This window comes from Natrix helvetica, assembly GCF_964273705.1.
Source record: "Natrix helvetica genome assembly, chromosome: 7".
NCBI lineage: Eukaryota > Metazoa > Chordata > Lepidosauria > Squamata > Natricidae > Natrix > Natrix helvetica.
In genome coordinates, this window is record NC_138558.1 from 7,790,404 (window position 1) to 7,810,486 (window position 20,083).

The 20,083-nt window shown below is 45.3% G+C and overlaps 1 protein-coding gene across 1 annotated transcript; it reads left to right on the forward strand.

Moving 5' to 3' along the window:
• The first annotated feature begins 2,522 nt into the window (after nt 1-2,522).
• On the forward strand, nt 2,523-18,407 carry GRSF1 (G-rich RNA sequence binding factor 1). The gene is made up of 10 exons (XM_081960418.1): nt 2,523-2,907; nt 10,475-10,628; nt 12,509-12,664; nt 12,784-12,927; nt 13,879-14,014; nt 14,266-14,444; nt 15,873-15,994; nt 16,690-16,825; nt 17,317-17,403; nt 18,235-18,407. The coding sequence occupies exons 1-9, from the start codon at nt 2,614-2,616 to the stop codon at nt 17,364-17,366; spliced, it is 1,371 nt and encodes a 456-aa protein (XP_081816544.1). The 5' UTR covers nt 2,523-2,613; the 3' UTR covers nt 17,367-17,403; nt 18,235-18,407.
• The last annotated feature ends 1,676 nt before the right edge of the window (nt 18,408-20,083 follow it).

Genomic DNA, 20,083 nt, shown 5'->3' on the forward strand with positions numbered 1-20,083 from the left:
CAAGTTTGTTGCAATGCGAACAAACAACGTTCCTGAACCTGCAAGTAGACCTGGGGTGATTCCCTCCGCAGCTTGCGCAGGGCGGCAAACGGGATCCGGGTCTCCCCCCAGGCCTCACGTGACTGCTCTGCATTAGGTGACTGTCCTCGAACTCGGGATTCTCGTAGTCGGGGCTTGTGTCCTCGTAGTGAACTCTGGTTTGCCTCGGTGCTGGCTGGTTTACGCTGGCCCCTCGTTGTATGGTCACCGATGACTTCTCCGCTGATTCTGACGCTCTTGCTTCGTTTAACGCTGTCTGTAGGGTTAAACTCGGGTTGGCCAACAGCTTCTTTTGCAACGAAATGTCTCTTATCCCACAGATGAGCCGCTCTAAGATGTGTTCTTCCAGATCCCTGTATTCGCAGTGAGCTGCTGCTTTTCGTAGGGCTGCAACATATTGATTAACGGATTCTCCCGCCTTCTGAGTCCTCATGTTGAATTCCTTGCGGCAGACATGGCGGGAAGGTTTTGGCGCGTAATGGGTTTGCAGAGTCTGTTGCAACGTTGTCCACGATACTGCTTGTATTGGAGTAGGCGCGGTGAGGTCTCTGGCCGTATTGAAGACTTCTTTTCCGCAGTAGCCGAGGAAGATGTTTTTCTTCCTCGCATCGGTGATCCCCGTGTATTCGTTCGCTTCGAGGAAACACTCGAAACGAATCATGAAGGCTTCCCATTCGTCGTTTTCTGGGTCGAAAGGAGCGGGGGGAGCATGCATCGCCATCTTCTCTGTTTGAATTTGCTGCGCTGCGGTGATCTGAGATGGCTGTCGGAATTTCTGCCGAATTCCTGGGCTGGATCAAATCCGGAGATTCTGGAGGTAGCGTTCTTCGTCCTATCTGTCTCTCAATCCCACCTTCGTCGCCAATGTTAGATCTGGGCAACGAGAGACAGACTGCGGACACGAAGTGACTTAACAGCTCTTTATTAGGAGTAATAGTGATCCAGCTTACTCTGAGGTCGGAGGGTTCCCCTTTTATAGGAAGTGGGCACGCCCCTCGACCAATCAGAGGAATACCTGTTTCCCGCTGTAGGAGCGGACCAGAGGGAAGACTTATCCCGATATATGTTAATATCTAACAGTAATAGTTAAAAAAAAAGGGTGCCCAGGATGAGATGGATCTTTAAGGATGTTTTGAATTCCCTTAAAGCAGCGGGAGCTATAAAGCTCTTCCAAAGAGGGGAGGGGGCAACCAATGATCCTCTGGGCAATGACGTTGACCCTCTGGAGCGCTGTCCTATCTGCCACTGTGCAATTGGCAAACCATACGCAGGTGCAGTAAGTTAAAATACTCTCTATGGTGCAGCGGTAGAAGGTCACCAACAGTTTTTCATTCTTCTGAGAATGTACAAGAACCTTTGGAAAAAAATACTCATGATCAACAGGATGTTCACCTTTTCCAGGTCAGGTGGCAGCAGCGCCTCAGTTAGAAGGTCCCTACAGAGAATGGTGAGGACAACGGAGATTATAGGAAGATTATAGTCCTGTTATTCAGGATACTCCTTAGAAGCGCTATGTGCTTAGAGCTCGAAGCATTGTCAGGGACTTCACACACCCACTTCCAAAAACTGCACTGATTCACTTAGCAACTCTGGCAAGGAAGGTTGTAAAATGAGGCAAAACTCAATTGATTTGCTTAGCAACATAAAATTTTGGGCTCAGTTGTGTTTGTAACTCGTACACCATAGTTCGCCTGGTTCATGCAGAATACTAAACCAGGAGTCACCAACCTTTCGGACTTCAGGGACCACTAAATTCATAATTTTAAATCCCGCAGACCGCTGATATGATTTAAAAAAAAAGATAAATAGCATTTAGTGCAATATAAAACATGCACGTCACTTTTCTGTGGCCCACCAATTTTTTTCTCACGGACCCCCAGTTGGTGACTGCTGTAAAATCCAGGCCTCTCTTTCCATTTCTGCAACTTAAGATGTAAAGGCTTCAACTCAAAAGTGCGGCTAGGGAATTCTATAGGAGTCAAAATCTACACGTTCTTAAAAGTTGCCAAGTTTGGAAAACATTGAACCATCTGGAGCAGGGCTCCCTTGTAATTCATTTAGTTTACATTTGTAGGAGAATTGCAGACAGAGGTGGGAAGGCAGAGTTAAACACGTCATCAGTTTAGAGCAAGGGTCCCCAAGCATGGCCACTTTAAGACTTGTGGACTTCAACTCCCAGAATTCTCCAGCCAGCAGAGAATTCGGGGAGTTGAAGTCCACAAGTCTTAAAGTGGCCAAGTTTGAAGACCTCTGGTCTGGAATCTTTACTGGGGAAGGCTTCAAGGCCTTCTACGTCACACCTTCCAAGAGATTTGACCGAGTTTTTTTTTTTTTTAGGTCGGCGGCCATTGATGTTTTCCGCGCAGGCGCACTGACTAGCCACCTGAGCCCACGTGCTAGGGGAGGACGGGTACTCCGCATCCAACCGCGCCTGCGCAACCCTTCGTCTCTTTTCTCTCTCTCTCTCTCTTTCCCCCCCCCCGGCGGAAGGCCCCGGCGCGTGCGCGTTGCGCCGGAAGGCCTAGCTCGGCCGGGCGGCTGGTTGCCACGACGTCGACGAAGCCTCGCTCTCCCATGGCCGGGACTCGCTGGGTGCTGGGCGCGCTGCTCCGCGGCTGCGGCTGTCATTACAGCGCCTGCCGCCACACCGGCGCCGCGGCTTGCCTGCCGCCGCCGCCGCTGCGGCCTACCTCTTCGTCGCCGGCTTCCGGCGCTTTCGGCCTTTGGGGCCGCCGACGCCTCCTGCTCTTGCTCGGGGCAGCCACGCAGAGCCGCGGGGTCGCCAGCACGGCCGGGCCGGTGCCCGGCTTCGGCACTTGGCGGGGGTCCTTGCTCACCCCGCCTCTCGCGGGCCGATGCTACAGCCAGGTAGGCCTCGGAGGGGGGGAGGGGGGGCAAACCGTCTCTCTCTTCCCCCTCCCTCCTCCTTTGCAACCCCCTCGCACCGCGTTGGTGCCTTGGACTACAAAGCCCCTCATCCTCCGGCCTCCAGCAGACCGCCGATCCGGGTTGAAGGTCATGAGGGACATTGCCCCCCCCTTATCTTCTATTGATTCGGACTCTTCCTCTTCCCCCTCTTCTGTGAAAGGAAAAAGGCTGGCAACACGGCGTCTCCCTTTTTGGGGGGGGGGCGCCGGCTTTGCTCCCCAGTTGCTTGTTTCAGTTTCGTTTCTCTGGACGTTTCGTTACCGGAGGATGTAACGTCATCAGTTGGGTTATCTTGTCCTGTCCCTCCTTACCTTATAAATGTCTATTTTCTTATCCTATTCTTCCCTTCCCTTATAAATGTCTATTTTCTTATCCTATTCTTCCCTTACCTTATAAATGTCTATTTTCTTATCCTATTCTTCCCTTACCTTATAAATGTCTATTTTTTTGGCCTATTCTCCTTACCTTATAAATGCCTATTTTTTGGCCTATTCTCCTTACCTTATAAATGTCTATTTTCTTATCCTATTCTTCCCTTACCTTATAAATGTCTATTTTTTTGGCCTATTCTCCTTACCTTATAAATGTCTATTTTTTTGGCCTATTCTCCTTACCTTATAAATGTCTACTTGCTTGTCCTATTCTTCCCTTACTATATAAATGTTTATTTTCTTGTCTTATTCTTCCCTTCCCTTATAAATGTCTATTTTTGTCCTATTCTCCTTACCTTATAAATGTCTATTTGCTTGTCCTATTCTCCTTACCTTATAAATGTCTATTTTCTTGTCTTATTCTTCCCTTACCTTATAAATGTCTATTTTTGTCCTATTCTCCTTACCTTATAAATGTCTATTTGCTTGTCTTATTCTTCCCTTACCTTATAAATGTCTATTTTTGGCCTATTCTCCTTACCTTATAAATGTTTATTTTCTTGTCTTATTCTTCCCTTACCTTATAAATGATCATTTTCTTGTCCTGTTCTTATTTTATAAATGATTTTCTTGTCCTATCCTCCTTATCTGATAAATGTCTATTTTCTTGTCCTATTCTGCTTACCGTATAAATGACTATTTGCTTGTCCTATTCTCCTTATAAATGTCTATTTGCTTATCCTATTCTTCCCTTACCTTATAAATGTCTATTTTCTTGTCGAATTCTGCTTCCCTTATAAATATCCCATTTTATTGCCATATTCACCTTACCTTCTAAATATCTATTTTCTTGTCCTATTCTCCTTACCTTATAAATATCCCATTTACTTGTCCTATACTACTTACCTTATAAATATTATATTGTCCTATTTTCCTTACTTTATAAATGACTATTTTCTTGTCCTCCTTACCTTATAAATAGCCATTTTCTTGTTCTATTTTCCTTATAAATTACTATTTTTTCCTCTTCTCCTTACCTTATAAATTACTACTGTCCTAGTCTTACTACCTTATAAATATCCATTTTCTTGTCCGATTCGCCTTACTTTATATCTCTTCTTCTTCTGCCATATCCGCCATCAAATGTCGGCGATCCTATTTTTATCAACAGCTACACAAAAAAATGCTGCTGAGTTTTTATCTATTCTTACCACCTTATAAATGATCATTTTATTGTCCTGTTCTTATTTTATAAATGTCTATTTTCTTGTCCTATTCTCCTTATCTGATAAATGTCTATTTTCTTGTCCTGTTCTTATTTGATAAATGCCTAATTTATAAACTGAACAGGACTGGGATAAGAAAATCCCACTGATGATGTTACCTAGCCTGGTAAGGAAACTTTCAGAAACTGGATTGAAATAAGCTTGCAGAGCTAACCCCTGCCAAAAGTTAAAACTCCAGCTCCAAAGTGCGTGTTTCCTATTATTTCAACATATGTATCCTTGTTCCAAGAAGCACGTGGCCCTCGCATGGCTGAGCAGATCCCTTTTGTCCTTGGGCTGATTCTGCTAGGGGTGGGGGTGGGGGTTTGGGGAATTAGGACCTCTGGGCAATTAGCAATCTCTTTGCAGAATAATTTGAGAGCGCCAAAAAAAAAAAAAACCCTTTCCAGCCCCACTTCTTGCAATGCTTCTGGAAATCCTGGCACCTTTCCGGTTCTCCCTCCAGCTTTGAGGGGGCTTTCCAGGCTTTGTAGCCCTTTTTTTGTCTCCCCACCCCCACCCCAGCCGACTTAGGCAACTTGTGGCAGAGTGGGTAATTCAAATTCCCTTGAGGCCTTCAGGAAACCTGTTGCTGTAGCTTAAAACAGAACTATGGAGTCCTGGGACCTGCCTCTGGTTTCTCTCTCTGGGTCATCTTGGCAGGGTGACAATCTAGTATTTCTGAATACTGTTGATTTGTGTACACCCACATACACACGACCACATATATATACCAATGGTGGGTTCCGGATCCCGGTTGCAACGGGGCCTGGTGTCCTCCACATGAACATGCAACGCAACGCACACATGCGTCTTACCATCCAGTGATGACTCTGCAAGCCTCCGCGATGCTCCAGCTGCTCGGCGGAGCATTGCGCAGGCGCTGTATGTGCCATGCGCGGAAGCGCGAAAGGGTTGAAAGACAGTTAAGGAGCACGGGCAGGCGGGTTGGGCCCTCCAGAACACCGGATATGGTGCTTAGAGCACCGGAGGCTCAGATATGCCCGTACCAGGGGGTACCGTCTGCAACCTATCACTGATATATACACACAAACATACAGGAGTATTAAGGTGCATAATACAATCTGCATTATTGGCACACAAAATAATTTTAGGGCCTGTCTTTTGTTTTTCTCTCTCGGTCATCGAGAAGCATCATTCCTGAATACCATTGACTTTTTTTTGTGTGTGTGTATGCATATATGCACACCCATACATATATGGGTGCGCATATACCGGTGCATTAAGGTGCATGATACAATTCTACATTATTGACACATAAAAGGATTTTGAAATTTAGGATCTGCCTCTCCTTTCTCTCTCTGGATCATCTTTAGAAGCATTGGCAGAGTTACAACCTACTATTCCTAAATACTGTTGATTCCGTTCTGGAATGTGTGAATACAGACATACACATGCACACACACACAGGTGCACTAAGGTGCCTAATACAATCCTACATTATTGACATACAAAGGAGTTTGGAATTTTGGGACAGGCCATATTTGTTTTTCTCTCTGGGTCATCCTGAGAAGCACTTGGCAGGGTGACAATTTACTCTTCTGGGAATCAAACTATTCTCCAAGGCACCTGAGAGCAGGACCAGAAGCAATGGGTGGAAACTAATCAAGGAGAGAAGCAACTTAGAACTGAGGATAAATTTCCTGAAAGTGAGAACAATTAACCAGTGGAACAGAAGTTGCCTCCAGAAGTTGTGAATGCCCCAACACTGGAAGTCTTTAAGAAGATGTTGGATAGCCATTTGTCTGAAATGAAATAGGGTTTCCTGCCTAGGCAGAAGATTGGACTAGAAGACCTCCAAGGTCCCTTCCAACTCTGTTATTCTATTCTATTCCAGAGTACTGTATATGTGTGTGTGTGTTAGGTATATACATACACAAATGTATACATACACATGTATTAAGGTTCATAATTCAATTCTCTTCTGTGTAGAGACATGCAACGTGTGACCTATCTGGGTAATGTTTAGGATCACTGACAGCAGGAGTTCTGTATGTAGCAGGAAAGGCAAATTAAAAAAAAGCCTGATTTTGAGAGCCGATCAGATTGCTCACATCTAAGATGAATGCCCCCAAATGGCGTCATTGGAGTTGTGCGGTGTTGCAGATTTGATTGTAAAGAAAAGCCTCGGCACATGTTGGTATCTCATTAAGTGTCTTGTTCTTGTCTGTTTCCAAGGTGGGAGTTCTGGAAATAGATGTAGCTCTTTCAATGAGTCACAAATGGGTACTGCATTTTGCCCTCCGGTGGGTTCTGAAATACCTCTTCCAATCGGATCTGCAATACGGTATGCGCAGACATAATGTTCCTTTAGGTGCATTGCCAATTATGTAAATGGCTCAAATAGAAACTGGCCTTTATTCGTGAGAAACTTCCTTCCAATTAGTATTTCTCCAGCTTCATGGTAACGTTCCAGTGAGTTACACTAAACCTCTTGGAATTCCTAACCGACAGCTCTGGAAGTATAAATCCTCTATACCAGCGGTGTCAAACTCGATTTCATTTTTTTTAGAAAAGTTTTTTTTAAAATTTTCATACAAGTAACCATTACATCATTAACCAGCACTATTTTGTGTTAGCCAACATTATATCAGTTCCTATTCCCATCAACCCTCAGCAACTATCATTTGCTCTTCTGCTTTCCGTCCACCATATTACACCCTATCCACTGCCATCCTGCCGCCTCCTCCCTACCCCCTTTCTGCCCTCTACCATTCCTCTATTTCCCCTTCCTCTCTCCTTCTCCTCTCTCCACTCCTCTCTCTCTCTCTCCTACTCTTCTCCTCCCCTCTGTTCCCTCTCTCTTCCTGGCCTCTCTCTTCCTTCAAACTCAATTTCATTGAGGGCCGCGTTAGGGTTGTTTGACCTCTGGAAGGGCATGGCCAGATCGATGTCACTCATCGAGGCTCCGTTTTCGGCCACGACAGCCTCCTGCAGCCCTCTGCCAGTGAAAATGGAGATCGCTAGCAGAGGACTGCAAAAGGCTGAAAATGGAGCTTTGGCGCGCCGCACATGGCCTCCCCGAGCTCCATTTTCGCGGGAGAGGCACTGAGGGCTGGTCCTTTGCTGTTTCCAGGGTGGGCCCGTGGGCCAAATCTAAGCACCCTGTGGTCCGGATTCAGCCTGCAGTCCTTGAGTTTGACACCCCTGCTCTATAGTGTACTAGGTTGGCAAAGTTTGTCCCAACTCTTTTTATCTTGATCCTAAGTATACTTTCCTGTAAGTTGCAGATTATCGCTGTAGTACTGAAGACCTGTTTCTCAAGGCCATATGAAAATAGCCAGATACACCGTTTAAACAAATAGATCCTGGACAGTCCATTAAACTCATCGCTTGCTTAAACTGAGGTTGCTGTAAAATATTATGGAACTGGTTTTACTTCTCCAGAGTAAACTTTTCCTGCTATTTAGCACCCATCCTTAGGCTTCTGCCTGTGCCTCAAGATTTGCGTTTCTCGACTTCCGGTTCCGGCGGCCGACGGTGACGAGCAAGTCTTGCTCGCCCCCTGCTCCCCCGGTGGGCTTCCCACTCCTTGGGGGGCACAGGACGCCCCGTAGAGGCATCCTGCTGAAGGGGCGGCACCGCGGGGGATCCCTGGATCGGCAGCGGCCGGGAGGTCCCCCGCCTCGCTCCAGGCACCGGGGAGCACGATGGGGAGGCGCTCCGGCATCTTCGCTGTGATGCCGTGCGGAGATAAAGAAAGCTGAAGGAAGCGGCGGCGGTGCGGTGAGGCGTAGACTTCCTCCATTCCCATCACTAACTTTAAAACTTGTCAGTTGTGTTAACTTTACTTTTCGGCTTGACTTGGAGAGGCGCGGCTGGAGGGAGGGGGATTTCCCCCCCCCTCGGACAAGCGGCTGGAAACAAGCGTGCTCTCAGCCCCAAGGGAAGGAGGAGGGGGAGAGCCAAACCAATGATGTCACACCCTTACTAAGTGGATTTTTGGACTTAAACTTATAATATAATGAAGATCTGGAAGCTTTGGAAACTTTGAGCTTTTGAACTTTGAAAACTTTATTTGTTGCCTCTAAACCCAAAGCTGGCAGGGCAAGATGGCACACTTCCGTTGTCTTTATGAAATGTGAAATTTGACTCCACCTTTAAAACTTCAGGCTTCCGGTCTTTGTCTCCGTGCTACTCAGATAAATCTATTGTGGACTGCTGTTTTTTGAACTCCCTGGAGTGAAATTTGGCTCTATTGCCAGGGCCAGTGGAAACAAAAGCTCTCTTCTGCCTGAATCTTCTGTCTCTTGGACTCTCCTGGCTGTTCTACCCTCCTGACTGATCCTTCTTTATACTGACTGGACTCTTTGCTTTATAAACAATGTCATCATCTAAAAGACCACCCCCTGGAAAGCCAGGCTTTGCTGCCTCTGCCCCGACATCTGCAACCTCCAGTCCTAGTACACAATCAACGATAACAGCCTTAAAGCAACCTAAATCTACGGAGCTGGAGTTTCATCAAATGTTTCAGCAACTTCTGCAGGGACAAGAGGAAATAAAGAGACAATTGAAGGAGATGAAAGAAGAAATTAAAGAGAACCAGGATAAAATTTATAAGAACTCACAGAGACTGGATCTCCTGTAGGGTGGGGCGGCTGAGATGAGGGAAGGGATAGAGGGGATGCAGAAGGGAAACAAAGAACTTGACACCCAACAAATGAAAATAGAGTTTGAGAGAATGTCTTTTTATCTTAGATTTCAAAATGTGATGGAGACAGATGATGAAAATATAAGGGACATCATGACAAACATTTTGGCTAAGTCTATTCAGAAGGAGAAACAACAGATGGGGTGGGAAATAGACCTGGCTTATAGAGTGAACTCAGCTTACGCTAGAACACACAATGTTCCCAGGGAGGTACACATTAAATTTCTTAGGAAAAGCACAAGAGATGAAATCCTGAATGCACAAAGGGGGCAAGCCTTGACATACAAAGATAAGGAGATAACCATTCTGAAACAGATCCCCAAGAAAGTAAGGGAAAAAAGAAAACATTATTCGCAATTGGCGAATAAATTATACCAGAAGGGGGTGTGGTTTAGATGGTTGATGCCTGAAGGTATGTTAATATTCTGGGAGGAGACAAGAGTTAGAATTAATACACCCATAGAGGCGCAGGCCTTTATGGAGAAAAACAAACTACTCCTAGAAAAACCAGAAGACCCCTCAACAGACATACAAGACACGGGAGGGGCCGAAGCCCTGCCAGCGGGGGGAGATGGGGCGACATCAAGAAAGCTCAGATCACATAAATGAGTAAGAAAATTCACCTGACACAAACTGATCGAAATTACCAATTGAATCTATCACACTGACTATATGTTACTACTTAATATTGAATTTTATGCAAATGTATAGTATGAGTTTGGAGGGGGGGGGGTGCACCTACCGCATTTCGCAGCTGCCAAAATTTGTAACCTTTCCCTTACCTTTTCCCTATGTAAAACATCAAAAAACCAATAAAAATTTGTTTAAAAAAAAAAGATTTGCGTTTCTCATATGTTGTAACATACTTAGGGATTCATGTGCAGCAGTAGTGGCCAATATCATAGGGCTGAATGGAATTCATTGTGTGTCTTTGTGATTAATTGACTGCTAATAATAATCCTATTACAAGAAAGGCAGTAGAACCTGTCCTTTTGATATCCCTGAGGTTTTCAAGAGGTTGTGTGAGAATATTGAACTCCTGTGAAATTCCTCAAGGTTTTGAGCCTTTCTAAAAAAAATGTAATATTAACACTTCATTACTTTTTGGCTTCTGCAGCTTCCAAAGGAACTGTTACCATCTCGCCAGTTCCCAAAATACAGTTACAAGATTTTTAAAAAATTCCTGCCTCTCTCTTCAGGATCCCGAGTCATCTTATCAAGAGGGATATCACTTTCCCCCAGAATACGAACTTTCTGCGGAAGAAGCAGAAGGGCAGAGGGAAGTGCATCTGATTCGGGCCCAAGGCCTGCCATACGACTGCAGTGAGGAAGATGTTCTCAACTTTTTTTCAGGTAACTTCATTGCCCTAATTAACCCAGTGGGCAGCCATTGAAGGCCACCACCTCTTGGGCATAAAACATACTGTGTTACACTTCAGGTATATTTTGTGACGTTCAGGGTATATCAGTCGCAGCTGATAGCAATAGCACTAAGACTTTACAGCCTTCTCTAAGTGGTTTACAGAGTCAGCCTATTGCCCCCAACAATTTTGGGTCCTCATTTTACCCACCTCGGAAGGATGAGTGACAACCTTGAGATTTGAACTGCCAAATTGCAGGCAGCTGGCAGTCAGCAGAAATAGCCTGCAGTACTGCACTCTAACCACTGCGCCACAGCAGCTCAGCTGATGGCCGTTTTGGGGCTGGCCATGGAAAGTTAAGCAGCATTGGACCTGATTAGTACTTGGAAGGGGACCACCAGGGAATCCCTGGGTTATTGTCAGGTGTAAGCAACCAGATCCACTCATGTCCAAGGTCCAAGTCAGGTACTTTATTGTGTTCTGCCTATCTTACAAGTTTCTCCTGGCTGCTTGCCTTGGGAACAATCAGATAAGGCTTAATGGAACTTAAGAGGGATCTATGCAAGGACTCAAGGCTATTTCCCTACTTGACTCCTCCTCACTGTCTGTCTGGGAGTTTCCCAACAATTATAGAGTAACTACAGCTGAAGAAGGCAGCGCCTTGGGAAAAAAACCAAGGCCACAGCCAAGATTAAAGGGACATGTTATTAAAAGAAACTACAGTTGCAAGCAGAGGGGGACAATATATAGAAAGTATTCTTCAAAATATTTTGCAGCTCTAGCGAAGGTTGAATTTGGGAGACCGAAAATAATCACCTAAAATAAATGTACTAGCGTGCTTATGCTAGACTCATACCTACATTTTAAAGGGAAAAACAGCATGTTTTGACTAAAATTATCCTACAATAATTTATTTATATTCCATCTTTGTTATTTTTATAAATAACTCAAGGCAGTTTGTTTGTTTGTTTGTTTGTTTGTTTGTTTGTTTGTTTTATTGGATTTATGTGCCACCCTTCTCCCAAAGGACTCAGGGCGGCGTACAACATTAAAAAACACATATCACAAAAGTTGAAAGGAAATTAGATAAATATCCAAAGAAACAAACCCAATTAATATGACAATAACATTTAAAAACATTTTAAAAATTAGATAAAATTAACAGGCCAGTTAATATTCCAACACACCTTCTCATTAAAGTCATCCAGCTGGCATTCATGAGTAGGATTAGAACTCGGAGTCTTTTGGTATCTAGCCCTGGTGCCTTAACCACTAGACCAGGGGTCGGCAACCTGCAGCTCTGGAGCCGCATGTGGCTCTTTCACCCCTCTTCTGCGGCTCCCTGTCACCGGTCGGCTGCGCAATTGATAGGGCGTTCGGTTAGGACAGGTAGAAGAAAAAGGATGCCGCTCTAGGAGGAGACTCTATGGTGGTGGTGGTGGGGACTGAACTTCCGATTGGCAGAGGAAAAAGGATGCCGTGCTAGGAGACTCTGTGAGGGTGGGGGAAAACCGGACTTCTGGTTAGATCCAGAATTGAACAGGGGGCTTCCGGTTAGGGCCTTTGTGGCTCATTGCTGACCCCTGCACTAGACCAGGGGTGTCCAAACTTGAGAACTTTAAGACTTGTGGACTTCAACTCCTAGAATTCCCCAGGGTAATTCTGGGAGTTGAAGTCCACAAGTCTTAAAGTTCTCAAGTTTGGACACCCCTGCACTAGACCAAGATGGCTCTTGAGATATTGATGAGATTGAAGAAGTTTTGAAACTAGGGCTGGAATGCAGAACCAGTTTATGCATCTTGTCTGGTGGGAAGGGGGGGGGGTGAGGGGAAGAAAGGTGTCTCGTCATCGATAAATTTGCTAACTTTCTAGGGAGCAAGATCCGAAACGGTGTGGAAGGCATCCATTTCCTCCTGTACCGCGATGGCAAGCGCAGAGGAGATGCGATCGTTGAGCTTGAATCGGAGCACGATGTGATGAATGCCTTGAACAAACACCGGAAATACCTGGGCCAGCGCTATGTGGAAGGTACTTCTTTTCGAAGCGATCCCCAAAACCCTTTGCCTATCCATTTCTAAATAAATTCACCAATTTTCCTTTCCTTTCCTTTTCTCTCTTTTTTGGGGGGGGACTTCTCTTCCCAACAGTTTTTGAAATACGTAATAAGGACGTTGATACCCTGATGAGGAGCCTGAAGTTCCGTTCAGCGCCCGTAAACAACGACGGGGTGGTACGACTGCGAGGCTTGCCCTACCGTTGCACGGAAGTAGATGTAACTGAGTTCTTTTCAGGTGACGTGGCCTGGAGCCTCAATTCCCTCTTGTCTGTCTGTCTATGTATGCGCATTGGATCATAGAGTTGCCTTTGGATGATTTAAGAGGTGAAATTCAGCAGGTTCTGACAGGTTCTGGAAAACCGGTAGTGGAAATTTTGAGTAGTTCGGAGAACTGGCAAATGCCACCTCTGGCTGGACCCATAGTGGGGTGGGAATGGAGATTTTGCAGTATCCTTCCCCTGCTACACCCACCAAGCCACACCCACAGAACTGGTAGTAAAAAAAATTGAATTTGAATCCATCTTGCACTGCATCCAAAAAAGAGGTGGGGGGGGGGGGAGAGGAAACAAATGGAATTTGTATAAAGGTATACCTTTAAAAGAAAAACTAGCAATATGGAAAATAATTTTTAATGCCACTAATATTAAATGGGGTTTGCTAAAAGCCGGAAATACACCACGTAAAAAAGAGACTGGAAGGGAGATAAAGAGAAGGAAAGGAGACAGGAGAGAGGGAAGTAGAAGGGAAGGAAAGAGTAGCAGAGTGGGAAGGCGTGAAAAGAGAGGAGAGGAGAGGGAGAGAGCAAGGAAAGTAGAGAAGAGAGGGGGGGAAGAGGGAAGAAAGGAGGTAGGGAGGAGGAGAGAGGGAGAGGAGAAGAATTGAAGATGAAATAGATGATAATATGGTGTATGGAAAGCAGAAGAACAAATAAAAATTGAAGAGGTTTAATGGCAAGAGGAATTGATATATTATTGAATATTCAAAAAATGTTTGTTGAAATGTAATGGTATACGTTGGATTATAGTATATGTATGTTAAAAAATAAAAAAAAACTTTTGGCAAGAAAAAATATTGAATTTCACCACTGGTCTGCACATTTCATTTCTCTTACCCAGAAATTGCAAGACACGCTTTCGGGGTACCAGGGCGATTCTGTTGACCTGTTGCAAAATGTCTTCTCTTTCAGGTTTGACCGTGCAGGACATAGTATTCGTCTTTGACCACGACGGGAGGAGGAAAACGGGAGAGGCGTTTGTGCAGTTCGCCACACCGGAAATGGCTAATAAAGCTTTGTTGAAGCATAAGGAAGAAATTGGACACCGGTAGGGAAATCATGGAAATGGGCCGGGGGGGGGGGCACTTTTAAGAGGGAATGAGTGCTTGCCCACGGGGCAAATAGTTTTGGGTTTTATTTTTAATAGGAGTTGGGTGGGCAGTGTATTTTTAGGATTGTGTGTGTGTTTGTGCTGCATACTAAAAGTTTTGATGTTTGAACTGCGCTTTTGTATCTTTAAAAAAAAAGCTGCTTTGATAATAATTGTGGCCTAACACTTTCTCTTCCAAAACTTTCCAGCTACATAGAAATATTCCCGAGCCAGAAAAGTGCAATTCGAACACATAATGACTTTTTCCGATATAAGAAGATGATATCGTCTACGGTGCCAAAACCCTGTTCTGAAAACATTTTTGAAGAAAGCGAGTTGAGCGAGGTCTCGAAGCCCAGTCCGGTGTATGAAAATGAAACTAGAAGCGGTGAGCGAGCGTCATGGTTTCTTTTTCAAGTCAGCTTCCCAGAATCATTTTTTCAAAAAGGGCGGCGGGAAAAAGATCCAGTGGTCCATCAAGCCTGCCCTTTTTTTTGGGGGGGGGGGTGCGGGGTGTCATTTTATTTCTTTGCTTATTTATGGTTTATCGCACAGTCAGATGTTCAGACTTGGGCCATTTTTGTGCACCTATCAAACACTTCCCGAGGATCTGGGATAGGCAGATGTGGAAGTTTGATGGTGTTACAGATATCACCACAGGTTGTGAGCTGTTCTTAGTAAAGCTGCCTTTTGCAATTGACTGATGGTGAATGTGTCAATGCCAGTGGTGCTCGAGGGATGCTCCACTTGTTTTGGGATTGCACCCAAGGCACCTGTTACTATTTCTTTTCTTTTGCCATAGTAGTTTACTTCTGTTTGCAGGTCTTTATATTTTGTTATCATTTCCAATTCTTTCTCTTCTCTTCTATCCAGACTTTTTGGTCTTTCTTACTGATCATTGTTAAGTCTGGCGTATTATGTGGGAGGGGCCTGTCTGCTTGAACTCCAAAGTCCCAGGACATTTTAGCATCTTCATTTGTCCTCTATTTTAATTTTTGTCGGATGATAGACGTGTGTTTATCCCAAACGTGTTTAAACATGTTTAAACTCAGTTACTGATAATGAGCCTACTACTTTACCGGGAAGTTGGTTCCAAGTTTTCACTGCTCTTTTTTATGAAGTCATGTTTTCTATCCTTGCTTTTGAACTTCTTCTCTCCTGTGTTCTTGATTATGGCTTAATATGGAAAACATTGCCTTCTAGAAGAGCGATGACGAAGGTTCGCCATCGCTGTTCTAGAAGCCACTACGCGGAAACATCTAGAAGGCAGTCACGCAGAAACATTGCGTGCGCTTGTCAGGGCCACGCTCCGGAAAAGCTGAACTTCCAAGTTCTAGCTTGCATGTGCTGCTCCCGACAATCAACTGGCTGGCACGCATGCGCAAGCCGTTTTTTCCCACTGCCGCGTGCACAAAGGGATTGCACTCTGGACAAGCTGAACTTCTGGATTCTGGTGCTTGTGCGCCCCTGGCAATCAGCTGGCCAGGACACACACTGGTTTTCGGCACTGCTGTGTGTGTGAAGAACAGCTGATCGTCGCATACCAGAAATCCGGAAGACAAACCAGTAAGGCTGCGTGTGCCGGGCGACATGGTTTTGCGTGCCACTTCTGTCCTTCCGAGTGTATTGAGTTCCTCCAATCTCTCCTGATACCCCTTCAGACCTTCCACCATTTTTGTCTCCCATCTCTGGACATCCTCGATCATATCATTATCTTAATATGTATATATATATATATGGAAGTTTTTTAAAAAAAAAACGAATGGCACCAAAATATAATTTGTGAATATTTGTTCTGCTTTTCTTGTTTCCACAGAGGCTTATAACCAAGTATTTGAAAAGCCTCCGGAGGCGGCTGAATCGGGAAGCTTCTCCGCCCCTTACTTTGTCCACCTGAGAGGAATGCCTTTTCAAGCCACAGCGCAAGATATCATCCAGGTATGTTGGGGGGGCGGGAAGGGGGGGGTAATGCTGCTTCAAACATCCTTGAGCTACTGTGGGTGGAGGAAGGCCTGGCTTCAGTCGTGGTGTCCTGGGGTCACATCAGAAGAGATATTCAGCAGGTTCTGACCAGTTCTGGAGAACCGGTAGCGGAAATTTTGAGTAGTTTGGAGAACCGGTAAATACCACCTCTGGCTGGCCCCGCCCACATCTATTCTCTGCCTCCTGAGTCCCAGCTGATCAGGAGGGAATGGGGATTTTGCAGTATCCTTCCCCTGCCACGCCTACCAAGCCACGCCCACAGAACCGGTAGTAAAAACATTTGAATCCCACCCATGGATCACATGATCCCTTTTTGCAACTTTCCGACAAGCAGAGTCCATGCCCAGATTCACTTTATAACCGTGATCCTGACTTAACAACTGCAGTGATTCCCTTAACAACTGTAGCCAGGTAGGTCGTAAAATGGGTCAATTAACAGCTGTCTTGCTTAGCGATGGAAATGTTGGGCTCAACTGTGATCGTAACTCAAGGACTATCAGTCTCAGTTATAAACCTAGAAGTATGTTGCATGTGCATCAGCTTCTATTTCCTCTTCTCTTCTAAAGTGTTGACATTTAATAATCAGATCAATCATCAAATCTGATTTTTCTCCCTCCTGGTTTTTGTTCTCTTTTTTTCCCCCTTTTCAGTTTTTTGCTCCCTTGAAGCCCGTGAGGATCACAATGGAATATAATTCATGTGGTCATGCAACCGGAGAAGCCGATGTACACTTCGAAACGCACACAGACGCAGTTGCGGCCATGGCCAAGAACAACTTTAAAGTCCGTAAGTACCTTTTCTGATTTTTTTTTCCCCCCACAGGTTGATGTGGTTCGAAAAGCACTTGTGGGCAGCGCTGTAGACTTTAGAACAGGGGTGTCCAAACTTGGGAACTTTTAAGACTTGTGGACTTCAACTCCCAGAATTCTGGGAGTTGAAGTCCATAAGTCTTAAAGTTCCCAAGTTTGGACACCCCTGCTTTAGAATAAGCCAACGTCAGAAAGATGGGTTTCCTAAAGGCAAGTGGTAGTCATAACATATGGCTGGTAGAGATTGCTCCAGGATCAAAATTTGGATGCTTGGCAATGACATAACATTTATGGCAGTGGCAGGGTTCTATAGTCAAGTGATCACCCGGCAAGCAGAGCCAATAAGGAAGCCAGATTCACTTCATGTATGTTGTATGTTGGCTTGAATAAATCCTCTCTTGCTGCAGCCTTACAAAATGGTCCTGAGTCTTTGTGCTGCCTGACGTTTAATACTCTTTTATTTTGCAGAGCATAGTTATATTGAATTATTTCTGAATTCATCACCAAGCAGAAAATAGAGCGGCCTACAATAGGGGTACAATTCCCAAAGTTTAGGTGAGTTCATTGGCAAATTTGTGGCAAAGGGATGCGTGGCTTGTTAAGGAATGTCTGAATTTGGAGGCAGTTGGGGTTTTTGTCAAATCAGCCCATTTGGATACCTTTTGGAGGAGCCAAAGGCAGAGGGCTCTGGGTTGGAGGCAGAGAGGGGGCCATTGTCGTATGCCAGTTATCAGCTGCCTTCGGAGTCAGACATCAGTGAGGCAGAGGAACAGCTGGAGCCTGTTTCCAGTGTGCGCATGCACAGAGTTGCCAGACGAAGGGAACAGCTAAAGAACAGGGGTCGACTTGGGAGTAAGGCCACAGGTGGATGATGAATGGCCCCTCCCAGAGGAAATAAAAGAGGAGCGAAAGGGAGTGGAGTTTGCAGGAGTCAATTAGTTCGCTTAATTGGTTCGTGACTCCCCGAGACTCCTTGCCAAGTTTTGCAGAGATCGGCCTGTCAGCTCTCCAAGCCAGAGAAGGTCTGTGACTGTAAATCCTCCCTTGAAAGACTTTGCTGGATGTGAATGAGCAGAATTCACAGGAAATTAATAAAACGGGGTTTTTGTTGGGACAAGGAGTTTGCTTCATGCTCTTGGGAAGCCTCAGTCAGAACAATTTTGGGCTTAATGGTCATAAGTTGGGGCCTACCTATACTTTTATCAATTCGCACAAAGAACAGGAAAGATACACCAAGCAACATCTGTATCCCAGAATCCTCAGAGATTGCTTGATAACTCCTTCATGAATGTCATTTGACTGGCATCCTTGACTTCCCTACCCTAAGGTAGGGAAATAGGCCAGGGTTCCTCTCTGTTTATTTCCTTCTGTTCTCTTTCTCAACAGATAAGCTAAGATGCTTCTCATCTCTGCACGTTCCCAGAGCTGGACTACTATCCCCGTTCGCTCCCGAATTGCCATTCAAAGAAACTCCAGCGGCTGTGTCTGAAATCCTTACAAAACGGTTGTGCAGGCTCTTGTTTAACGTAAAGCAACATTAAAGTTGAACTCTACTTAAATTTTTGCCACAGTACATTTCCTGGTTGGTTGGGAACCCAGCGGAGAGACTCCGAAGCAGCTTTTGGGTTGTCCATTCTGACCATCACAGATGGAAATCGCCTTTCCTTTCAGAACATCTGGCTCACAAAGCCAGCTCGATCATTAAGTAGTGAGTGGGTCCTGTCCTCCTCCAGCAGAGAGAGAGAGAGAGAGAGAGAGGGAGGGAGAGAGGGAGAGGGAGGGATGGAGGGAAATGGTAGCCACGTACCTGCTCAGCCATGGCACTTCTGAGGATATGAATAATGTGTGTGTGAAACCTAGTATGAGGGCTTTGAGATAGGAACTTGGAGGAAATGCTGACTAGACACCATATGGCTGCAACCATACCATACTACAGGTATCAAATGTGCCGTGTCACATTACCGTCATGGGATGTTTTGCGACGTTTTTCCCATTCGCAGAGCTGGGGTGGGTGTGGCCTGTGCGTGACGCATCTGGTCCGTGGGCCGCCAGTTTTGACACCCCTGAACTGTACGCATGAAAGAATGTGCTTATGAAAGTACCTTATATCAGGGGACGTCCAGCCGTTAAGACCTGCGGACTTCAATTCCCAGAATTCCCCAGCCAGACCTGTGGACTTCGACTCCCAGGATTCCCTTGCCAATCATGATGGCTGGGGAATTCTGGGAGTTGAAGTCCATATTTTGAAAGTTGGACACCTGTTCTATATTGTAATAGGGTTAAGAAGCTGATTTATATGCTATACTTTTGTAGGCGGGTTTGGCATCTTAGAATCCTAATAAAACACTATTCTTGAAGTCTTGAATATTCCTGGGCGACAGGAATACTTCCTTTCCCATCCGTGAACTTCCACATTCAGCTTTCACTCTCCAAATTGTTTAGGTTGAGGCCAGGGAGCCTCCACATTAGCAGGTAATATGAAAAGAGATGGGGGATGAGGCCAAGGTGGACCACCAATGAACAATTTCCTTCCTAGGTTTTGATAAAATTGTAGTGGTGGGATACCAGGGAGTGACATAATAGCAGAAGGGACTGGGCAGAAACTTGATTGCTTAGGCAATCAACAACTAGAAAATTCGTCAGGAAAAGATCTTCACCCTAATGCAGGGGTGTCCAAACTTGGGAACTTTAAGACTTGTGGACTTCAACTCCCAGAATTCCCCAGCCAGGGAATTGTTCCTTAGCTGTTCCTTTCTCCTGGCAGCTCTATGCATTCACACATCGGAAACGGGCTCCAAATTCATCTCGAAGGAGGATGTGTGTTAGGTTAGCCTACTACCGTTTGCTTTCTATTTTCCACCCCCAACAACCCTGTGCAGTGAATTGGGCTGAGCGTGTGTGACTGGCCCAAGGTCCCCCCAATAAGATTTCATGCCTAAGGCGGGACTAGAATTTATAGCCGACTAGTGATTGGCCCAAAGTCATCCAGCCCACTTTCATGCCTAAGGAGGGGCTAGAACTCACAATCAACTAGTGATTGGCCCAAAGTCAACCGGCTTTCATGCCTAAGGCGGGAGTAGAACTCACAATCAACTAGTGATTGGCCCAAAGTCAACCGGCTTTCATGCTTAAGGCGGGATTAGAACTCACATTCACCTGGCTTCTAGCTTGGTGCCTTAACCATTACATTAAATGGTTGAAAACAGAATTGTTGCACTGAGATTTTAAATATGCC